Below are 23643 nucleotides of genomic sequence, written 5' to 3' on the forward strand. Positions count from 1 at the left end.
TTATCTTTTTTGTGTGTACACTTTCTTTTCTTTATAAAGCTTATTCTGAACGGCGCGTTGTTTTACGCTTCGACATTTGATTTCATTTATTTAAGTTCATTATTTGTGTCCTGTCATTTGTTATTTGTTCGCCCACTTTTATTTTAACTCTTCTTTATTGGTTTCGTTCACATTTATTTCGTTTATTTTACTCATTAAGTTTATACAATCATTATATTACAATTTAAATAAGCACTTTTTATTTTCCTCGTTGTCTGTTCTCTTTGTGACAGTTTTCATATTATTTTACTCTTTTAACTCACAAAGGTATAAAACATTTGTTTCCCTTAATTAATAACGTCGTCTATATTCATAAATGTCTCCAATGGAAAATTATTTTAACAAATAAATAATTAATGAATTAAATAATATTAATCTGCAAAAAGTTTTATTGTAATTATCGCGCAGTATTAACACTTGCGAAAACATGTAGTTATTAATTTATAAGAATATATCATTAAAATTTATCCAAGAATATATTACACTCATTACGCAAATGCAACAAAGACTAATAAATATTTATAAAGGGAAGAGTGAATTCTGATCGAATCCCATTTACTGCATTTCCACAAATTTGCATCGAATCATGTCGTTACTATCCATAATATTATACGTCCATAGATGACATATTAATTTATCATAAGCCTTCATTCATCGATAGCTATTTATATTTCATGTTATAACATGATATGAAACACGGACCATTTGCAGTTTCCTAGTATAATTGGAGTAATTTTTGTATTTATATTCGTGAAAAACGCAATATACGAAACAATCTGAGATATCAAAATGTCTGGATCTGTGTCGTGTATGTTTCATGCAAAAACCTGAAAGATTGCATGTGTATTTTCTATACCCGAGAGAGACTAAAAATGAAAAATATTTTATTTACTTTTAGTCGGCATGAAAGCAACAGACATTTTTTTTATTTTTGTTCTTCCGCTACACAAATCCGATATATTTCGTTTGCGTTTTTCCGAACCAAAACGGAAAACCAATTACAAAAGCGTTTTTTGCATGTGATTGAGTTTTAATGACATCATATATATTTTAATAACTTATTATTTTAAAAAGTTAGATGCATACTTGACGCAAATATGATAGATACATATGCAAATATATATGTAATAAATACAATTATTCGTACATTCTGTTTTCGTTATATTTGATTAAACTGATACATTTTTTGAATAGTTTCTTATTTATCGTATTTTTTGTGTAATCAAAAAAAATATTTTTTAAAAATATTTAAAAGTAGGACATTTAGCTTCCATTAAACGAAAGTATAATGGAAATTTTCGCTTCACGGATAATATTAATATATTCCCACTTCGTAAGCCGATCCAATATGCATCAAGAACTACATGCCGTTACTACGGCTACATGCCGTCAGCAAATTCCAATGTAACAATGGGCTGACGGGTGACGTGAGCGTCGGCGAACCGCAAAATGTCAAAAATTCTGAAAATCCGCAATATCAAGACAGAAGCTCTAAGCATTGATATAATACCTTTGCATATTTCTTAATCTTCCAGTCTATTTTTGCCATGCAAATATTATTCCGGAACCCAATTACATCTGGGTTTATCGAAATCGAATGCTATTCTTTCTCTTTTTACTCCTCTTACAGCTGCAATAGTTAGTTTTTTGTTAATGAATATATACAGCGTCCTTTTATATGTAGAAAGTGCCGTGAGAATAAATTCGATATAACCTTTTTCACGGCATGTACTTTAATTTATTCGCACGATATAAAACTCTTGCGACACTTTTTATCGAGATTTGTAGAGTCGGATAGACCGCAATAATTTAAAATTATAACATTCATCTGAAGATATTCGAAAGTCGAATAATAATTCAAAGCGAAGTTTTCTCTCGAGCGTAACTTTTTTTGAATTGAGAGCGGATCTTACGTAAACCTTCTTAATGAGGATGTAAAGCGGATTACACCGTGGATAATACCGATTGCTCTGGTAGCTTCAGGTACTGCGAGTGCTCGAATAGTATTATTCTTCGGGGTTTTCACGAGCGATAATATTATTCCACACGATCATTAAAGCTTCGATGCTTCTGATTTTCGCACTTTAATTTAACTTCGTATTGTAATTAGTATATAATTGTGACACATGATAATGATAAACGTCGTGTGGTTACGCGCAATAAAGTTAAACGCTGACTGATGCGCGAGTGAAATCAATTATATCAACGAGGCATGATAACATGATTGCGCGTTTACCGATATTTATGTTACATACGTTGCATATCTCAACAAGCATAATTCTCCCTGCAAATGGTAAAGCTAACTAGGTCATTGGGATGGAAGGAATGCATGTGCGACGAGGCAGACAGAAAATATGGGGCTAACAAGAAATACTACGCGTCAAATTTTTCACTTGGGGTTCGAGATCGGGACAGGATTGGCTAGCTACGGGTGCAATAGCATCGGAACAGGATAAAAAGCGAATGATGAGACGAAACAAGTACGAGGAAGAAAATCTCCGCGTACGAAACGCGGAAGCTTACAGGATCGAGAGCTACAGAACAGATGGGTTTGGTGGAAGAAAGTCAAATTCCGGAAAATAGAACAAGAAATAGGGTGACAGACGAGAGGAAAAGGTTTGGACCCGCAGGTGAGGATTGCGATAGTCGGATTGCGAAAAGGTCCTCCGATGAGAAGAAGAAATGAAGGAGAAAAAAAATAACCAGCGAAAGAAGAAAGGAAATAAATTGGTTTTTAGAAAAAGCGAAAGAAATTGCAAGAGTCAGAAAAAAGACAGGGAATGGTAGGATGAATAATTAAGCGTATAGTAAGATTAATTTCACGTTTAAATAAATTACTTATACTGCGAAATAAACAGATGATAAATAATAAGTCACTCTTGGATGATATATCAAAAATCAGATAAGAGAGTTGGCGCAACAAGCTTCATAAGTTAGATGTTACAGCTTGCATGCACGCGTTTATGTCAGAACTTCCTAGTGCTAACAATAAGTTTAAAGATCGATAGAGTGATACTGAAACACTACGAATGGGTAATAAAGAGGAACGAGGGTGCACTGCGCAATATTGGCGAGAAGCGTTACGAAACAGAAGATACCGCGAGGACAGCAAGAGAGTTAATGCGATGAACTGTCGTAGAGAAAGCTCGAAAGTAAGAATATAGAACCTAAGTAGAAGCCCGCCCGAGACAGACACGGTCGAAGAAATAGATGTTGTATAATGCGACCGAGGTTGTTAAAGCACACGCTAGAGAAACTTTACGCGGCAAAGGAAAGGATAGGAAAGGAAAAGCGGGGGTAAGGGATAGGTTTTGAAGTTGAGAAATGGGACCGAGTTACCACGGTGTTAGTACATTTAAAAATTCAACAAGGAGAAACGTTGAACAGGTAATATCAAAATTAAAAGTTTTCCTTCCCGCAAACTCGGAGTTTTAAACTCAAGAACTTGTTTAAAACAAGTCACACCGAAAGACGGAATAGATCGAGCGCAATTTGAATGAGAAAAGATAAAGAATTATGGCAATAAAAAGAATTGCGAACTTAAGAGTTATAGCTTTTTATGTGACATTTTTAGAAATAACGATTGAAAATTAATTTGCCGACATTCCTCCTTTCCCTTGGAATTACGTGCACGTTTTTGTCAGATAAAGTGCAACATACCTCATGATTGTGAGTCCATTGAATGTTCGCAGGTGGTTCGGGGCTGTGTCGCACGACGCAGGTCAAATTCATAGTGCTCTCCCTGTTTATGTACATTTCTGGTTCTCCAACGACCATCGTCACAGGTTCTACGGAGAAAAGTGACGAGACATATATAATACAAAAGTAATATTGGAAAATCGTGATCCGATTATCAAGAAGAAATAATCTCATCCGATATCTCGTCGAGAAATCATTAATACCTATTAATTTACAAAGAATATTGATTGAGATTACGGAATTTTCTAATTTTGCAAATTATAAGAAGAGTTTATTCAGCTTCTTAATTCTAAGCTTAGTCTTAATTTAGCTTTATCATAAAACTAAAAAATATTTTAGACATGTGATAAAAATATTTATACGGCTTTAACTTTATTTCAGATTCTAATCATTTTAATATTAATTTATGAAAAAGATTCTACTTTCTGATTTTATATATTTTTTATTTAAGTTTATTTGAAAATATAATGAATAATTCAAATTTTAAATTTTTATACAACTTTTTAATTGAAACAATTTATGGAAACCATGATTTATTTAATAAAAATAAAAGATAGCTTCATAAAAATTATAAAGAAAAAAACTATTATTGAAATTTTTTATAGAAAATTCGATTTTTTCAATTATATTTATTATTTTATATAACGTATTGTTTTCTGGGTTGTTGATTTCAATATAAAATAAAATATTACGGACACAGCAAAAGTTAAAAAAGTTAATAACACGTCTAAATGTAAATTAAATACGTATAAAAATTATGAAGTTGCATATTTCGCATACAAGTTAATTAATTTTCTTCTGAGTAAGCTATTCCTTTTTTCCCTCGCAATTTTATTTTTTACATTATTTTACTGTATTATTTGATTTGATAAAAAAGTAAGAACGTTGCGTTTAACAAGCAAGAATTTATAATAATTAAGATAAATAAGAAAATTATAATCAATAGCGAGTCATAATCATATTATACCATTTACGCTATTTATTTGTTTATTGCACATTGTTACTATGATTAGAAATATGCATATTATTGATGTCGATAATATATAATAAACAGAATTGTAATTTCAGATGTTTCTAATGGTAAACAATAATATACACGGGTTAATATTAATGCATAGCTCTCTAATATGGAAAATTATATTCCGATATCTGAATCTCCATTTATTGGTTCTATATACATTGTTAATATATTGACTTGTTTTTGTTTTACTTTTCTGCCTAGCATGATTATTGCTGTTATCAACGAATGAGAATTTGTCGCGACAATTTGTCGTTTATCACAATCCATTTTTATCTGAGACAGCTTCGACACGGTATTGACACGCTGTCGGATTAATTTATCTACAAACTTGTATTTTAGAGGGGGACTAATATTAACATCATCCACACAAAAAGCTTAATACTAAGTTAATACTAAGTTCAGAGTTACGAAGCTGATTAAACTTACCATCCGCAGAACGAGCGAGCATACATAATGACAGAAATTTATAATTCGTGAAGTTCGTGGAAATTGCAATTCCGTCTTACAAGCTGCGTGCAAACTTCAATAAGCTTTATAAAAATACTTAAGAGCCCAAGTTCCAATTTATAAATCATATTTCTCCGTAACAATTTAATTCTTCCGGCTAAGTTCACATCACTGATGCGACGCGTAAACAGATTGCGGATGCAAGTAGTAAAACACTTAGATCGCGTGTTTCATTGAGAAACTCCACGTGAATGATTAAGTCACACGGTAAATCAGCGGTCGTGGTGTAGCAAATGCCGCGGATATCGCGTTGCACGTGCGGCGCACATTAAGCTTCCGACGGCAAATAGATATAGCGCGAATTTCCGCGTCGCGGCGAAAATCACGGCACGGTCCCGTTCAGCGAAAAACAGGACGAGGAGAAAGAGAGAGAGAGAGAGAGAGAGAGAGAGAGAGAGAAAGGAACTAACCGACGACAGAGAGGAGCATGGAATGACCTATGGGCGGTGTCGTAGACACTTGACACTCGTATGTGCCAGAATCTCGTCGTTGAGGGTATTTCACTTGTAGCGTCCAGTCCTCCGTGTGCGGAAAATGCGACGCGACGAATCTCTGGTCGGACGTATATGTCTCGACGCCCACGGTGAGAAGATGGATATCCCTGTGCCTCACCCATGACACCTGAAAAAAACACCGCGGCATCCTTCTTGTCAGATGCTCGCCTTGCTCGCCGGTGGACAGCTCGCACAGCTGAACTTGCAAAATGAGTTTCCACAAATTCGATCGAGGGATCGTCGGGCCGGTATAATTTAAGTGGGTTCAAGTTTCATGCGTGAAATCGATCTCCATATACGCGATAATGGAGCACAGGATTCATTTTCCCCATATACCTATCAAGCGAGAATTTCCACTCACATATTACTTTCATATCAATTTCGACGTGTGTTTCACGTATTTTTCGATAACATTCGACAGCGTTCGACGTTCTTCGCCGTAAAGAAAAAGATCGGTGCGATTGATTTGCATAAATGCGGGATGCGCTCAAGCATATTATATTCGCAAAAATGTGATCGATATTGAAATACCGACCACGTAGAACGAAAATGCGTATTCTTCCATAAAAACGGCTCCATTGAGTTTTATACGCGTGCCTGGCGTACCGAGGTTCAAATGAACAGGGACAGAGGTGCAGGCACACAAGAACCGTGACACAGCTTTTGTTCATGTAGCGCGTAGTTAAATCCAGTGCTAATGAAAAGCGCATATTCGATTTTACTGAACGTTTACTGAAAGGAAAACAAGCCATTCGATTACGTTACATTTTTAGATCGCAACAATGCGGATAAATACAAATTAATTGTCGGAAAAGTTTTCAAAATTCTGTGGCTGCGTTTCGACAGCTACTAAAGAGCAAAAGACTCATGAATAAAATAAAAATATAAGCGTCTAAATTTTACTTGTAAAGAAGCTTCCGATTAAAAAACGTTATTTTAGTTAAAAAGCATAAAAAATGCTGTTAATCGTAATATTAATATTAATTCAAATAATGCTAATAATTTACTAAATTTAAATCTTTTTTTCAAATGTACATTATTTTTGTAAAAATGAAAGAAAAATGTTCAAAGCGTAGTAATACTTTCGGATATGAATATAGAGCGAAGTAATTATATTGCATAGTTCAATCTGCGCTGATTGTAATGAAAATAGTTTAGCATCCTTTGTCGTTTTACTGCTTCAATAACATGCTACATGCTCGTCGACCTATATATAGTAACATACCTTCTATATAGTAACATTAGAAATCTCGTAGCTGCGCTTTCAGCGCGTACGGAGGAACATTCGTGCGCGCCTCTGTGAGATTCCGCAAGCGGAATATACTTATAAAGTGAAAAGATCGATTTATCAACTTATGTCAAATTTCTACATTTTTGAATACTTTTGCTAGCCATCATAACATCAGAACTTTCTTCGTACTTCTTCTTCCCTCTTCCCTTTCGTGATTACGGCATACAATTGACTTCTATTCGTGAAAAGTCACACGAGCAAAGAATCTTAAGCTTTCAGAACTCCATTTTCACGTATTGAAAATGTCAATATGTGAATTTATTTTCAATATGACAGTGTTCGTAAATGCACAATTCTCCAATAGCAATCGAATATCGAAAGTGCTTCTCTGATATATCAACGCATAATAGTGTCACAATAACAACAACAGTAATGCACATAACAATCGTGTATGAAAATATTGTGTATTTTTACAGATTATAACTCTTCTGAATTTTGCGCGCAGAGTAATCAAATGTTGTAATTACACATGTTTGATTTTATAACCAATAATATAAAAAAGATATTTCTTTTACCCATAAATAATTTTAAACGTGAAATTTTTTGCAACTAATTGTATTAATTTATTTGCTATAAATTTTCCATCAAAATTACTTTGTTTTGTAAAAAAATAAATAAATAAATAAACAAAATAATTCCACTATATACGTATGACTGCACTTTGTAATTCGTTGAAACATAAAAACGTATATTTACTTTTTTACAAGTAATTTCAAACACTAATATTTTTAAAATAACCCTAGTACTAAATTTGTTATTTTAAAGCAATAGGTTTTTTATTAAAATTAACGCCATCGTGTAACGTTGGCGTGAAAAATTTACATTGCTTTGAGAAAAATGAATTCAACTACCTACGCATGGATGTAGCAAAGAGACGGATTGTGCCGGTGAAAATATAAAAAACGGTGTTAACGAAATAGGGACGAGCACGACGAGCAAAAACTCAGACGCGAAAGATGCAAAAGGATGTATGTGTTTTTTCTCCGTTTTTTTTTCTTTTTTTTTTTGTTAAAATTTCTCTCAAGCGTACTGACGCACGAGCTGGACGCGAAAAGAAAAAAAAGAAATGCAGCGGTCTTGCTTATCCTTGCCTGTGATGTTCTACTTTTTTATATAAGTGTCTCATGATGAGCCAACTTTATTATACATGTGGTGACAAAAAATGTCGTGTATCTGACAGGGGTATGAAACTGCGCGAAGTCAAGTTTGCGACTAATCGAGTTTCATAGCTCGTACAAGTTTCGCGATAGTCACGCCTTTTTCCCGACTCTTTCTTTACAGCGCATTCATAAACTTGTTCTATAAATATATCATGATGCTCTAAATAATGTACGTGCATATTTCATCGCCGCAACATCGTTAATCGTTTCGTCGTGTGTGTCGCGTATTTATCTGCTAGAAAAAGAAAAATATAAGAATTCTTGACATCCATAAATCAACACACATACGTAAGAAATTGCTTGCGTATACAAGACATATATGCTTTTAACATCCTATCTAAGACTGCTGTGCTTTGAGTCAATCCATTTCTGGTAAAAGTTTCCGGCAAGAGTATTACTGCCGAGAAATATTTTTAGCACTGACAGTCGATTTCGATATACCGGAGACGAAAGTGGCACTCACAGCTGTAATGCATATTATCGGACTAAAATTGAACATTTCTTCGATATTGGAAGGACTTATTTCAGAGTCTGGTAAAAGAATATTTCCTCTAAAAACTTTACCACTTCATCACTTAAATTCTCTCTTAAAGAAGTTAAAATACACTTTAAAGAAGCTCTTTTTATCGATATATATGTATACATGTACATATATACATATATTTTGTGTTCTTCGCCAACTTCTAATATTACTAAAATTGCATTAAGTTACTTTATTGGTTAATAATGCGAGATAATATTGTGTTAAAATATAAAGTTACATTAATCATATAAAATGACAGTCCAGTTGTTATTATTATGACATTATGGGATATGCCATTACGTTGTAATTTCCGTCTGTAATTAATCTTTTTATAGCTTCTGTTTTGAAGGAGATAACATTAATTTAGATGAATGCGCAGTATCCAAATTTACATAAATGTCATCTGCAAACTTAATTGTCAGTCCGTGTGCATAATTTTTGGGCAAAACGTGAAATACCGTATATCGCTGCGTTACTTCCAACAATTACAGCGATAGAAGTTATTTCTTATAGCAAATAAAAACAAGAGAGAGAGAGAGAGAGAATATCTTACGTACCGTGCGATCGCCTAAATTTCGTACACGACAATTCAACGTTGCCGTTTTGCCAACGAGAGCTGTGACGTTGTGAGAGGCCGAGACGTCGAAATACGGCCCTCGAACAGGCGAGGCCTCCGATGCGTGATCCTCGTATATCCTGCCATCGGCCGTACAACGAGTGGGTCCTTGCACTTGAAAATAAACACAATAGTATCATTTAGCAATGCTAAACGCTACTTAAGCTCTCCAATACAGCAGTAATTGCGCGAAATATAATTTACACCGTCTAGAATCGAGAAGATATTACCGCCGTTCCGCTCGAGTACACACGGGAATTATCGATAAAAAGTTTTGCTTTCCAGTCAATTAGACGAATTAATTTTAATTCAGAATATATTAGGTCTCTCCTTAATGCGCTGACTAAAAAGAAAATAATTCTCTAGATAAGCATTTAAAAAATATGCTAATTTTTCTTGAGACATTCTTTAAACGTTTTCTGAACTCTCTTGTGTTGTTTGGTCATTATATGCAGCGTACAACAAGCAAAAATAATTTATTAATGCAGTTTCTAAAGCACACCCCGTACAGTAGTTTGCGTCATAAAAAGTCGGGTTATTTTGGGATTAACAATGTTCTTTAATTCTTGTTGTGTGCTCTTTGCGCTGCGTGATAACATAAAATGAAACGTGTTATACAAATGTACGAATTAGTCGTATTTCAGCTTTGCATATAACTGAATAATTTTTTATAAAGATTGTAACTAATCCTCTAAATAGATGTTTAATTTATTTTTAATTATAAGTTTTTTCTTCCGTAGCGGTTTGTTAGCAAGCGTCTTAAAGTAAAATAAAAAATAAACTTATTGTTTTATCAAATATCTCCTTTGTAATTTTTTTAGCATTATTATCGGAGTAAAATTTTTTGGAATTAAAAAAATTCTCTCTTGTAACTAAAGAAAAGCTGTTAAAGTCTGTGAGAACGTGCGAGTTAAAAAAAGAATGAGAAGACGTGCTGCTTGAGGGGTAAAAGAGAACAACAATTTGAGATGGAGAATGTACAATCACAAAAGTTTATTTCCTACGGGTAGTGTCACTTTGAAAAAGGAGACATTAGAAAAAATTTTACGCTTATTATTTTCATTTTTCATTTCTTTGTAGAATCTCTTAGAATTAATATAGAATGTGCAGCATTATTTTTCATGAAATTTAAAATTGATTTCTTCTTATGAAAAGAGTCGGAAAATATTTATTATATTCGCCATAATTTTGTAGACTTCAATATTCAATATCTTAGCAACAAAGTCTGAAATTAAAATGCGCTTCAAAATAAAACTCATTTTTAATTGAATGGTAAATAATATTCCAATATTAATTATTTGCACTCCCTAAAGCTTGATTTGTGCAATGCCTTTCATTTGCAGCCGGTTATAGCTCAAGAACTTTTCGTTCTTTTATCATGGTATTTTATAATCAATTCCGTTTTATTTCGTTTTTCTTCTTTCAATTTATTTTACATTTCCATAAGAAGCTTTCTTTTTACGTTTTCTGCCACATGTTTCGTATCTTAAATTCTCCTTTATTTCTCTCCCTTTGAATCTCTTTTTTAAATTTTCTATATCTACAAAAAGTTTAAAAAATACTTATAAAAAAATCATTTGCGTATATGAATATTAACAAACGCATGTTTATTTTCGCCAGGAAGTGCTCTCGTGCTTCGCACAAAACGTTGAATCGCAATGTTTAACATTTGTCAACAAACAGGACAGAAATATATTCCGATTTCATATACCGTGCAATAATATAACGTGCTTCTATTATATTCATAAATAGCTGTGAAAATAGTGAAATCATAAATTGACGGCGTGAACTCTCCATTACCCATTTATCAAGTTCTCCAACATTGTGAATTGTCCATCGTTCATAGGAAAGTTCGTAACTTTAGTTGGACGTACATGCTCCGTAAATATGTAGCCGTCTGCACATAAGCGCCAACTTAGGGGTGAGTACGCTCTTCGTAGCATTAATAGCGAAAATGTATAACAACGTGAAAGAACTTCTTAACAAACGAGATGTATTGAGTACAGGACGTGCGACGCTTTCTCGCGAAAGGAAAATTCTGTCTGCGATATCGGCGACACAGTTTCCGAATCCGATAAAACCGTCGTCAGAAAATCGTGCGTTAAAAATAAATGCAGCTCCAAAAGGGTAACTTTAAAGGGATGCAGGTAGTTGTGCGAGTAAATATTTACCTCCCCGCGCTTCCGTGGGATTTGCGCCACCCCGCATAACCCACGTTAAAATACATATCAGGATTTCCATCCCCCTGGCTGTTTTCTTCGTGCTCTACAGTTACTTTTACAGCAATGCACAGTGGATTTAATTTCCCCTCTCGCTTGCTTCTTATTACGTTGTTGTATAAATTCAGCTCATTTCGCAACGGCGACAACTAACTTATTCAGTTTTGCAGTTTAAACTCAATCTTAATTTGATTTTAAACCACGACTGAAAACTATTAATGCTAGACATATTATGAGAACACTTATAAAATTTTAAGAGATATTGATCTCAATTTAGTTAAGTATAGTAACAGCCTTTGAAAAACTTGAAAACAATGTAACGTGAATGTTACATGTGAAAAATATTAATTTACAGTGCGAATCTCTGTGTATTTTTACAAACGTGAGAATTATCGTATGATATCACAATTTCTATTTTATAATTCTTTTATAAAAACGCAGTAAATATTAAGTAATTTGTTAATAAAAAAAAGGACAAATAAAATGTACAATGTTTTATTTGTATCTAAAATTGTTATTTTTTACGTGATATTGACCATTGCGTAAAAAAATAAGAGTTATGTTTACGAGAGTGTATTCATCAGATTAATGGCATTTGCAGGTCAATAAAATTTCTCATAGTGCAAAAAAATTCAATATAGCGGTTTCTATAGTAGCGGCGGTCTCGCTCACTGTTGGATGAACAGTAAGGTCAAGTTAAAAGAGAAAAGCAAAAATTATTAAAAGCAGTGAAGTGAAAAGAATTAAAATTCTGCATCGTTTATTGCATCCGTAAAATCATGCAGAAAATATAGATTAGGTAAAAATACCTAGATATAAAAAAATTGTATTTTTTCTGCAATATGCACGAGCTTGACTTTTTACGTAATACTTTTTCAAAAATAATAATATATAAGTAGTGTACCGGATTCGAAAATAAATATTTCGTATTTATAAAAAAATCTGGGATATTACGAAATGCTTATCAAAAAAGAAAACAGAAAAATATAAATATTTATCAAATATGACGCAAGTATTTAATGCGAAAAATACACATGTATGTGCGAGAATATTTTTTTTACGAAGCACACGGATATGAAGAGTTTGCAGCTGCATTTTGAGTAGTTCTGATTGATCGCGCTGTGCCATTATGCGCAATATTACACCCTGTCTCTTTATATCATGGTACAGGGGACTTTCGGGTTAATTGCTGTATAAACCCGTATTTCGGACGAGGCTAATGTTAAGACTAAGTTATTACAAAGTTAAGACTAACTTCGGGAGCTAACTAAACCCACTGTAATATACTGTATTCCACTCGGCTAGGTACATAATATTACATCGCGTGACTTCTTGAAAGGGGAAAATATTCAACGCGTATCGCGACATAAAAGAAACGGTTTACGCGCCGCTCGACCCGTACGTGCTTTGCGTCCATGCTAAATTCATTAATTTGCTTGGAAAGGAAAAAAGTAGTTAGTACTTGTATGTTCATCGGAAACGTAAATCTGCTTTTACTGCCGGCATTTCACATTAATCCAGCTGGAAATATCTCTAAGCAACGACGGCGAGTGAAATGGTCAAGAGCCACTTACCGAGTAAGTGACCACTTATACTTGTTTCTGTGATTCTGTAAAGTAACATATATTTTGGGAAGAAAAATTGACACACCGTCAATTCAAAATAATATAATTACATGCTATAAAAATATAATTACAAGCAAAAAGGGTGATTTAAAGAAGGCATTCATCATTCACTACTAATTGCATCAGTTCTAATATTCTTTTATTACTGATTCTAAAAAGCACGTCTTTGGAATAAAGTTAGCGGCATTCGTGTTTTGAATTTTAAACTTTTCAATTTTTTGGCACTGTTCCGAAACCACGTGCGAAAGGAATACAAAACTGAAGTTTATCATCCCCGAGAGAATTTTTTACGCATTCTTCGGGTCAATGTGTTCATGCAAATCTCTGTATCTATCGAATTTATATATGTTAAAATGATAAGCGTAATTGACATATGAATAGTAATTATGTGAAAATAATATTGGTATTTATAACAAAATTATCTAATTGCATTTCCTAATGTATTTTATATTAATGCATTCATTCTGCGCGTTGTTCGGAACTGTTGAATGTTCATGACCGCATTTTCCTAAACGTGGATTCAATTTCCGTTACAATTTTGCATTAGAGAGAGAGATTTGGCCTGACATCCGTATCAGCAATGCACAAGTGATTGACGATACGATTGGTTGAACAATTTCCAAACGCAATTTGTTTGACTCACCCGAAACCAGCAGACCGAGGGTCAAGATTAAACACCTCATTTTTTATCTTTCATAGTCGTTTCGGGACGCTGGTCGATTCCTTCCTCGTGTACTGCACTCGATCTCGATCAATCCTGAAGAACGAGCAACTTTCGCAGGTTGCAAATTCTTTGCACAACGCGAAATTGGCACAATGTGCCGGAAAATAGAATCAAGACGAATTTATCGAGTAAATCGACAGTTTCCAGTTTTTCTTGCTTCTACGCTCCATAGCACTGCTGTATGCCGTTGACTTTGTGAATTTATGCCAATGATTCTCAAGTTCTCACATCGCGACGGTAGGATCGTTATTTTCCTCTTTCTGTCTCGCGTTCAGCCCGCATAGCCCGCTCTTAAGCTCGCTTAATTCGCTAACAGCTTCGCGATCTAGATTCGCGTAATTGAAAAGCCCCGACGAGGCGTGATACGTGCATCTCTTCAGATATTTATCTGTCCTTCTTCCACGATTCGTATCTTATCGCATCCTCGAGATCACTCGCTGATCGTCGCTCGCTGTGTCATTCAAAATAGAAAATCAGCATTGTCTTCGAATCTCTCGCGATAGAAATCTGAGTCTCGAATCAACTCACTCGTTCCTCGCACTCTCTATTTAATTCTTTCGCAACTCTACGATGTAAAAACATAGGAAATTGACGTGGAGGATAAAGGTCGGTCTCGCCGGAGAAAAATGCACATATTATAAGAACTATGCATCCTTTTTCCTGTCAGCGACAGGCGTGTCTCCGGCGCGTCGTGGCGCCGACCGTGCGACCGGTCTCGCGATGACAATTGACACGCGACGATCCTCTTTGACGGGGAATGATCTCGGAGCGGCGGGCGCGGACGAGCTGATCAGCACAAAGGTCACTCGTTGCACGGATATCCGAGCGAAACTGAACAGAACTGACAGTGCGTGCAACGCGGCTTTGCGCGGCCCTGCGCGACCCGGGAGAGACGCCCTGCCATCTATCCTCGCACACGCCCCGCACACTCGTCCCCTCACAGGGTGCACTGTACGAAGAGATGAGGGTGATATTCCTGGCGCAAGCGTGTATCCCTCTTCGTTTTATCGTCGCCCTCGCGCACGCTCTCTCTCCTTCTCATCTCTCATTCTCTTTCTCTGTTCTCGATCCCTTCGCACACAAATATACACACACGCATGCACACACGCATACACCCAGGATCTCTAACTGGGAATCCGGGAATCGAATACCGCCCCGAGATACCACGGCGCCGATTAAACTTGGCAGTGGATCCTATAAGACCCACCTCTGTTTTTTTTCTTCGTCCAGATTTGCCGCCACTTTTTGCAAAGTTTAGAATGTCAGTCAGTTTGAATTTCTCGAAATGTACGAAAGTTATATTTATTTGTGTACATCTCGCTGTTTATTGTCAGAGTTCTGTTTCATAAATAGTAAAAGAGCGACGTCACATATATGTTTAAGCGCTGCATTAGTTTGAACAGTTTAAATATTTATGTTGTGCGATAAAATTTTTCATGGCTTTTTAAGTTTGTCAGGAATGATGATTTTCATCTCGAAAAAAAGCGATTGAAATTTTTATAATATTAAAAATATCGAGAATCCATATAGAATATTGAAAAATTTTATTGTAATATAATATTTTGGTCGTTTAAAACTGTTTTAATGCTTGCATGTAGCTTTCTCTTCTTTTTTTATATTTTCAAAAAAATTATGTTGAAGTAAAAATAAAATTTTTTAAATTTATACAGTTTTTATGAATGTTATCATATTTCTCTCTATTTTTTATTATAATTCAATTTTAAATTTTCTTTATTAGAGTTGCGTCAGCTTTTTCGTCTAATATCGAAGTAAATTCGTTGTAAAGAAAATGATTTATGGAAATCTTAGAAATACTTCTCCAGTATTATCCCTTTCAACACAAATTGTAATAAATGTGACAGATATTATATGTATTTAGCAGTCTGTGCTACATTAATATCTCTCCATCTTATTTGAAACATTACAAGTAGCGACAATTCACAATATATTATACATCATTAAGTGCATACATCTATAGCGCATAAAAAAGTGGAATATTCGATAACACTTTGTTTTCCATGATGATTAAAAACAATCGACAGCTTTGAAAACCTCGCAATATCGAAAAAATTCTACATTTGGTCGATGCACCACTTGGCCACGTTTTGCGCGTGTTCGTTTTGCTTTCACTTTTTCCGAGTTTATGGAACGTCTCGTATTTTTGCCATAAATTTCATAGCGTTGTTTGCACAGAGATTCATCCCTATTGTATCAACCGCGTTGCATCGTTGTAATATTCCGCTCTTTGATCAGTAATCGGCTTAGAAGCTAAATCGTTTTTTCTTTTTGCATTTGATCACTGCTTTATACTATGATTTTTTGTTAGTTTGCTTTATATCGTGCAAGATCGTAATAAAATTAAATAAATTAATATCGTGCAAAATCGTAATAAAATTAAATCAATTAATATCGTGCAAGATCGTAATAAAATTAAATCAATTAATAAATTTAATAAATAAAGAAATGGCTTAATAAATATACTGTGCTAGAGATTTACAGAATTTTAAAGAAAATTGCGGTTTTGTAAGGCATTCGCATTGTTAGTAGATCGTGATAGATTGATTGATAACATATTTGATGCTTTCTTTCTTCCCGTTATTATGTGTGTTTTTTTTTACAATACATCTAGAGCAACGATGTTTAACAATTGAAAAGCTGCAACAAAACATGCAGTAAATGCAAAGCAAAGAACAAAGAAACAGATTAGCTGCAGCTTCGCAACTTTTGTTTGAAAAATAAACGGACTGCTTGTTCAGGCTTATAGAAACATGGGATTCATTAAACTCATGCTGGAAATTCTGCATACTGTTTTAATTTTTTTTCCTTTTTTACTCATCAACAGCATCATTAATGCATCCAAAAAAATATAGAAATAATTATGCTGGACCCACAAATTAAATAAAAAATTTATTAAAAAATAGATTTAATTTCTAATACAAATTTTAGTCTTTCCAAAACGAGATTTAAACCCATGTGTGGTAAAAGTTTTCCCATTAGATATACACAAAATTTTTAATATTTTTAGATATAATAAAATCAAAGGAATGTTTATATTCATAATGGATATTACAATTTTATACACATTGTCATGTACAATAATAAATATAATAACAATTATAAATAAATTATTTTCATCAAATCTCATTGACAATATACGCTGCAAAATAATATATTATTTCAAAATAATGGAAAAAAATGGAAAAAACTGTACTCTTTTTAACTTAAAAAAAATATAATAAAAAAGATAAAAAAAAGTTCTACTAATAAACACATTTATTAAATTTAATTAGGAACAATTGATTCAGTAATATTTTAGCTATTTTTAATAAACTATATATAAATAGTTATCATTATTTATTAATATCACGGTTTGTTTAACCTCAATTTAACTCTTATTTCTTATATAATTATTGCAAAGCAAAAAAACCTGCAACAAATGCGGAAAAATCAATAAATGAAAATAAAAGCATACAACGTGATTCCATTTAAATCGAAGCAATATTCTCGAACACACTATCGATATATTTCGACAGTATTCGAGACTCACGACACATCGAAGCATGTCAATAAATATCTTTAGATTGTAGGTTATGCTGTCGATGTAGTATGGATTGTTTGTAACATTTAAATATGATATTGGAACGTAATGTAAGGAAGTTTTGTTAGTTACAGTTGACTATAGCAAGTGATCACATCAATTGATATTTACGTGCAAGGAATAATCATTCTGCACAACGTAAGCTAAGATTTGAGTGAAATCTATTTTAAAACAGAATGAGGTTAAAAACACTATTTTTGCTCAATTCTATTTTATGTTTTTGTTGAAGATGGATGATCAAGCGTGTCCACGGTGTAAAACCACCAAATATCGAAATCCATCATTGAAAATGCTAGTGAACGTTTGTGGCCACACATTATGTGAAAACTGTGTAGATTTACTTTTTTTGAAAGGTTTGTTTTGCATTTACTATTCAATATAATATAAATAGTGCTATTTTAATAATGCTTATAATTAAATTATTTCAGGCTCTGGATCCTGTCCAGAATGCAAAATTCCATTGAGAAGAACAAACTTTCGAGTTCAGATGTTCGAAGATCCTATGGTTGAGAAGGAAGTGAATATAAGGAAACGTATTCTGCGAGATTTTAATAAAAGAGAAGAAGATTTTGCTACATTAAGAGAATACAATGATTACTTAGAGGAAATCGAGACTATAATATATAATTTGGCAAATAACATTGATGTGGTTGAAACAAACAAAAGGATAGAGCAATACAAAAGGGATAACAAAGAGCAAATAGCGAAAAGTAAATCTAAACTTGGCAGAAGTGAGTATGAATTAGAGGAGATGATAGAATTAGAGAGGCAAAAGGAGGAAGAAAGGAGAATAGAACTTGTAAGAGAAGACGCAGAAGCAAAGAAGAAGAAAATTCGTGAGAAAGAAGCATTGATAGACGAGCTAACATTCTCGGACGCGAATGCTAAGAATATTGTGGAATCATTCGCTTCTGCAATACAGATGCAGAAGAAAGAAGTAAAAGCCTCTCTTCCTGCTGCTAGAGTTACTCAGTTTAGCACGGGTATTAAATTTGGTAATCAGGGAAATCAGAACTATTTACCAATGCCAAAGATAGAAGAAGGTCCTCTCTATTCTTATACGCCTATTTGGCAACAAATAGAAGGACCAACACCGCCTGGCTGGCGAGAACTTCAATCTCGTGGATATGTTTCACATATACGTAACGAGTCTCAGGCTGAAAGAGCGGGAGGATTCAAGGCACATGTAGCATGTCTACGAGCATTGCAGGAAGCGATGGCTGGCTTGTATCATAATCCTTCGCAACGACAGACAGAATTCACAACTGTATGACCACATGAATTATTTTTAAACAAATGTGATAATATCTCTGGTTGTCTCAATTGTGTGTTTAATAATATTAAATATTAATTTAACAAGTCATTAATTAAAGGATTATTACTTTTGTTTATCACATAAAATATGTCAGTCCGGAGCTTGTCAAGTGATAACCAAAGTACTTCTAATATTCGAGATAATTTTCTGGCACATTAAACTAAATATGTGGTCTAAAATAATGTTATTATATATCAATTAAAATAAATTTTATATCGTAAAATTTGAAATGATTTACATTCCTTTGCGACCAGAAATATTGTCTTTCTTAATAAAAATGTATTTATTATGTTGAGCACAATGCAAAATTAACAACGATGATGTCAAAAAATTAAATGATAATAAATGCACCCTCAATATCAGAAATAAAAAGGAACAATCTATAATATGTAAATATGTATTACATAAAAATATATAATTCTACAAGGAAGAAAATAAAGTTTTACATATAAGTTGTTTTCTTTTATGTTACTATGTATGAGACATAAGCATTACTTCCTTTTTATATATTATCTTTCCTTTAAGAATACATTAATTAGCAAAATTTACAATTTATTTATAATTTATAATTCTTCTTAATTTGCAATTATCTAACTGCTTAATTTGCAATTATCATTACTGTCTCTATGCATCTTTATGAATATTAATAAAATATAAATATTGCATTACATATTGTATAATTTCCGAATTTTATCAATCGTTGCTTATATTCAAACCTTATCATTAAACCCGCAGATGGCAGAGTTGATCCTATTTGTATTAATAAGGTGCAAAAAGATAATATGTAAAAACAAATTTTTTTTATTATGCTAAAAATTATGCCAAAAAATTTGGCATTAGAGGTAAATATTAATAATAAACGTCACAAAAGTAATCCCATTATTTCTATATCATCATTTGCTAATATTATAATTTATATATTGCCAATAAATATGACAAAGTATAGTCATATGCGAATATAATTATTGTACAAATAATCGCAATAATCCATACATGCGTATTTGCATATATGGAGTTATTAATTTACAGGAAAGCATAAAAACTTTTATATGTAAAATCTAAACTAGATTTTAAATTATATGAGTTTTTGAAACAAGATTTATCTATAGTATTCATGATTTTTGCATTTATTTATTTTATTTTGTTAGATTATTTTTTGTAGAATGAATCGATTCAGTTTATGACCTGGAAGATTGTTTGTTTGTATTTTACGAGTACATATTATTACGAATATTATTTTATCAGACAGTTTGTAGAACATTCAGTATAAGAGATTTTTATATTATTTTTTTACTGAGAAAACACAAACAAGCCTTTTAAAAATATTTTTAATATCTTTTCCACGTTTATATCTATAACGAATTAGTGAGTTGTAATTATCTCCAATGAAAAAGTAAATATTACCGTGCTTTATATAAAAAATAGTAAATATCGATGTTTTTCGCTAATTATCGTGATTATTTTGCAACAATATGAACGTGCTATTACATTACTTATTTTATAATATAATTTATAATATTGCAGCAAAGATACTGAGAGCAAAATAATGTTAGTAAAATCCAATTTGATTGAAACGACATAGAAACGAAAATACAATTAAATATATTTTTATTTTAGTAATACAAAAATTAGCAATTTTAATCTCGTAATACTATTATTAATGTACGTTATATAAAATCGTGATCAAAAATTTTTGAAATCTACTTAACGCATATAAAAAAACAGATTCGTTTATACGCATTTCAGAATAACGACATTGATTTGAATCGATCACGAGAGTTACAGTAATCGTATGTTACAGGTAGTGAATTTTATCACTTGAAACACATATAATTTTTTTCAAATTTCTTTAAATAAATGTTTCTGAGTTCAAAAACTTTCTGAAATGTTTATATTTATACGAAAAAAACGAAATATATTGAAATAAAGTAGATTCGAATGATAACACATTGTTATTGATTAAACAATCCTATTCGTGACTGTAAGACAGAGTAACGAAACAATCCTTTTCAAGGAAAAGTCTCTTATTCCATTATCATAATAAGGAACGATGCAAATGATATTAATGCGCTCTCTATAGCGCATCTTTCGCAAAATATTTCAATGATAAAATGTATGTGATATATTCTACATGACTTTGAATACAAAAATATAATTTTAAAGTTATGATATGAAAATCCTTTTCTAGGTGTTTTCACAAGTATAGATATACAAATATTTTATTCAACTTATTTCTACAAACTGGGAATTGTTTAAATCCGCAAAGAATAATTTGAGCGATAGGAAGATGAAGTATCGGCAAATTTTTAACATCTTTTCCGCCGTTTGAACAAATTTATATGACATTGTGTATGTCGCTTTTACGTAGCAAAATAAGTAAGAATATAGAGATTGAAATATCTCTGATAACGTAACAATAGCAATTTGTCCGGTCTACTTCTTTCATAGATAATTAGAAATATTAAATTGCTTGCAATTAAAACTTTTACATCGCAATAATCACTCATCTAAAGAAAGTCATAGACTATTTAGCATTCTGTCTGAAATGCATTGCTAATTGCTAAATTTTTAAAGCTTCTGCTTTTATCAGATTATATTTATGATTGTAATAATCTCAAGAATGATAGGATTATATTTATTTTTAATTAATTTCTGCAATAATCTTTCGTTACTTTACCAATTCTATTTAAGCTAGATACTTTTTAATAAGGTTTGTTATTGTGTGTCCACATACCGATATTTAAAGAAATGATAGAAATGGATACGAAAATCTTTGAAATATCCGACTTTACTCCAAAATTCCAGTCCAGCGACAAAGGGTACGTCATGGCGCGGCGAGGTAAACCGTGAACCCTTTACTTTGCATCTCACGTAAGTCGTGTTCGGAGAACAAGTTGAGGGAACGAATCGCAAGCGAGCGAACGTACGCGCTTGCACCGGCCAATCGGTGAGTCGCAAACGAGCAGCGACTCCGCCCATCATGAGAGTGGAGGGCCCGTTGCCCTTTTCCTCGTGATTCTACCGACCACAGTCCGTACGCGAACGTTCACGGAGCGTCGTCTTGCCCGTCATATCGGCGTCTTTGCACGACGACTTCCCGTCTCGCGATTTTTCGCAACGCAAAAGTTGGCCATTCAAACACTCGGGGGGGTCCGTTCTTTTCGTTCCTCTTCAATCTCGTTCGGGACTTGCATCCAGACCGATCGGCACGATTTTTCGGAACGAAAGACCGTGAGAACCGCGGTGAGCGGTCGCGATTTACCGTTGATAGACCGTCCGCGCGTGTTGACTGACGTCCGGACGCGCGCCGCTTCGCTTCGCATCGTGACGCGTCGCGGCACTCCAATCGGTCGCGCGTCGCTGAAAACATGTAAGACGAGACGAGGGAACGAAGTTGGAGAACTTTTCGTCCCTTTCGAGCAGCAGCAGCAGCAGCAGCAGCAGTAGCATCGCGGGACGAGGACCGCGAGAAAGGAAGAGGTGCGAGTACCGCGGCGGGTGTTGGTCCGGTCCGCGCGCGCTCTGAGATCGTTTGATCCCGGCCACGCTTTCTCGATCTGTCGTCATTCCGTCGCGGATCTCCGCGTACGTCGACAGTACGTCGATATTGTTCGCGTTCACGAGAAAGACAATGCGAGACTCGGATCATCATCGGCGACGCGTGTAAAGAATGCGAGGCTGAGAAAGGAGCACGAACGCGCCACGTATAATCTCCTCTCCTTCGCGCTTCCACAAGTAGATTTTGACTTCGGGATTCGGCGGTTGGTTAAAGAGTCCACGGGATCGCCGCACGCAACGCACGCTCGTCATGTCAATGAGCTATCTGCTCGTGTCTTTGCTGATCGTCGCGTGGCAAAGCGGCGCGCAAGCCAACTGGTGGTGAGTCGAATTTGCATTGTTTTAAATAAATTTCATAGTTGTAAGAAAAAAATTGGGACAAAAAACATACAAGTCTAATGCTCATGCTATCACTAATACTTAAATCACGTTTGTCGTTAAAAGTCGAACGTGGACGTCTAATTCCAAGTATGATTAATTTTGCACGAAGTTTCGTTTAAGTTTATTGCGCGTGAGATTTGATAGATTCAGCACTAAATAAAAAATATAAGCTTAAAAGATAGAAAGATTTTTTAAAGTTGTTTTAATTGTTCTAATTATTCTGCTGATTTTGAAATGTTGTCTTTTGAATTTTATGCCATTCGGCAAGAACATAATATTTTGGTTTATAGCTATAATTGTGTGATTGTACATTTAGCTAAATTTGTCAATCGTTATATATATTCCTATAGTCTTAAATTTTTGATATTTTTATTGTGCTGAGAATGTCTGTCGGTGCTTTGATTTCTTATTACAAAAAGGAAGAGCACCGATAAACGGTCTAATCACGGTGATTTCTAGCTATGATTCTTAGCATGCTCGTAATCTTCGAGTGATTTATATTCATTTCCTTTTGATTATTTTATGAGAGTACAAAAATATAAATAACGTAAAGATAAAAATATTAATTGGCACAGTGAAAGTATGGTAATATGAATATACTAGAAAATAAATATGATTTTAAAAATTGTGATAATCTTAAGCACGATAGAAGATTATTCTCATAAATATATCATATCTTGCTCCATTTCGAAAATATATGAAAAAGTTTCCTTTCGTATACAGAAAAACTTGTTTCTTATTTATCTTTTCACATAATATTCCAAACCAAGTTTGTCCCCAGCATGATATTAGTGTCAAAATGTACTAAAATTACGTGTCTAACGAGTTTATGGTACGATTTTCCACTTCTTTGTCAGATAAAAGCCGTTTTGC

At 33.7% G+C, this 23643-nt stretch overlaps 3 protein-coding genes across 7 annotated transcripts in view; 2 read left to right on the forward strand and 1 right to left on the reverse strand.

Moving 5' to 3' along the window:
* The window catches only part of LOC105668531 (protein amalgam-like), a 63684-nt gene that overhangs the window by 3071 nt on the left and 36970 nt on the right, over positions 1 to 23643 (reverse strand). For 3 of the 5 annotated variants that reach the window (XM_012360961.2, XM_012360962.2, XM_012360960.2), the window contains 3 exons: positions 9292 to 9464; positions 5677 to 5887; positions 3700 to 3827 (listed from right to left, as the gene is read on the reverse strand). In XM_012360961.2, the coding sequence (XP_012216384.1) occupies positions 3700 to 3827; positions 5677 to 5887; positions 9292 to 9464 (512 nt within the window). Of the gene's footprint in view, positions 1 to 3699; positions 3828 to 5676; positions 5888 to 9291; positions 9465 to 13837; positions 14874 to 23643 lie in introns of those variants that run through there. The other 2 variants (XM_012360959.2, XM_012360958.2) reach the window with 2 other exon arrangements.
* Mat1 (CDK-activating kinase assembly factor) lies at positions 17459 to 19283 on the forward strand. The gene is made up of 3 exons (XM_012360957.2): positions 17459 to 17654; positions 17746 to 17869; positions 17945 to 19283. The coding sequence occupies exons 2-3, from the start codon at positions 17746 to 17748 to the stop codon at positions 18787 to 18789; spliced, it is 969 nt and encodes a 322-aa protein (XP_012216380.1). The 5' UTR covers positions 17459 to 17654; the 3' UTR covers positions 18790 to 19283.
* The window catches only part of LOC105668529 (protein Wnt-4-like), a 42395-nt gene continuing 40601 nt past the window's right edge, over positions 21850 to 23643 (forward strand). The window contains exon 1 of the mRNA XM_012360956.2: positions 21850 to 22710. Coding sequence (XP_012216379.1) covers positions 22640 to 22710 — 71 coding nt within the window. The 5' untranslated portion in view covers positions 21850 to 22639. The remainder of the gene's footprint in view (positions 22711 to 23643) is intronic.

The sequence above is a fragment of the Linepithema humile genome, chromosome 1, assembly GCF_040581485.1.
Source record: "Linepithema humile isolate Giens D197 chromosome 1, Lhum_UNIL_v1.0, whole genome shotgun sequence".
In the NCBI taxonomy this organism is placed as follows: domain Eukaryota; kingdom Metazoa; phylum Arthropoda; class Insecta; order Hymenoptera; family Formicidae; genus Linepithema; species Linepithema humile.

Coding starts and splice junctions, on each gene's coding strand:
- Mat1 (XM_012360957.2), top strand. CDS start 17,746: ATGGATGATCAAGCGTGTCCACGGTGTAAAACCACCAAATATCGAAAT. Junction 17,870..17,944: donor AGATTTACTTTTTTTGAAAG/GTTTGTTTTGCA, acceptor AAATTATTTCAG/GCTCTGGATCCTGTCCAGAA.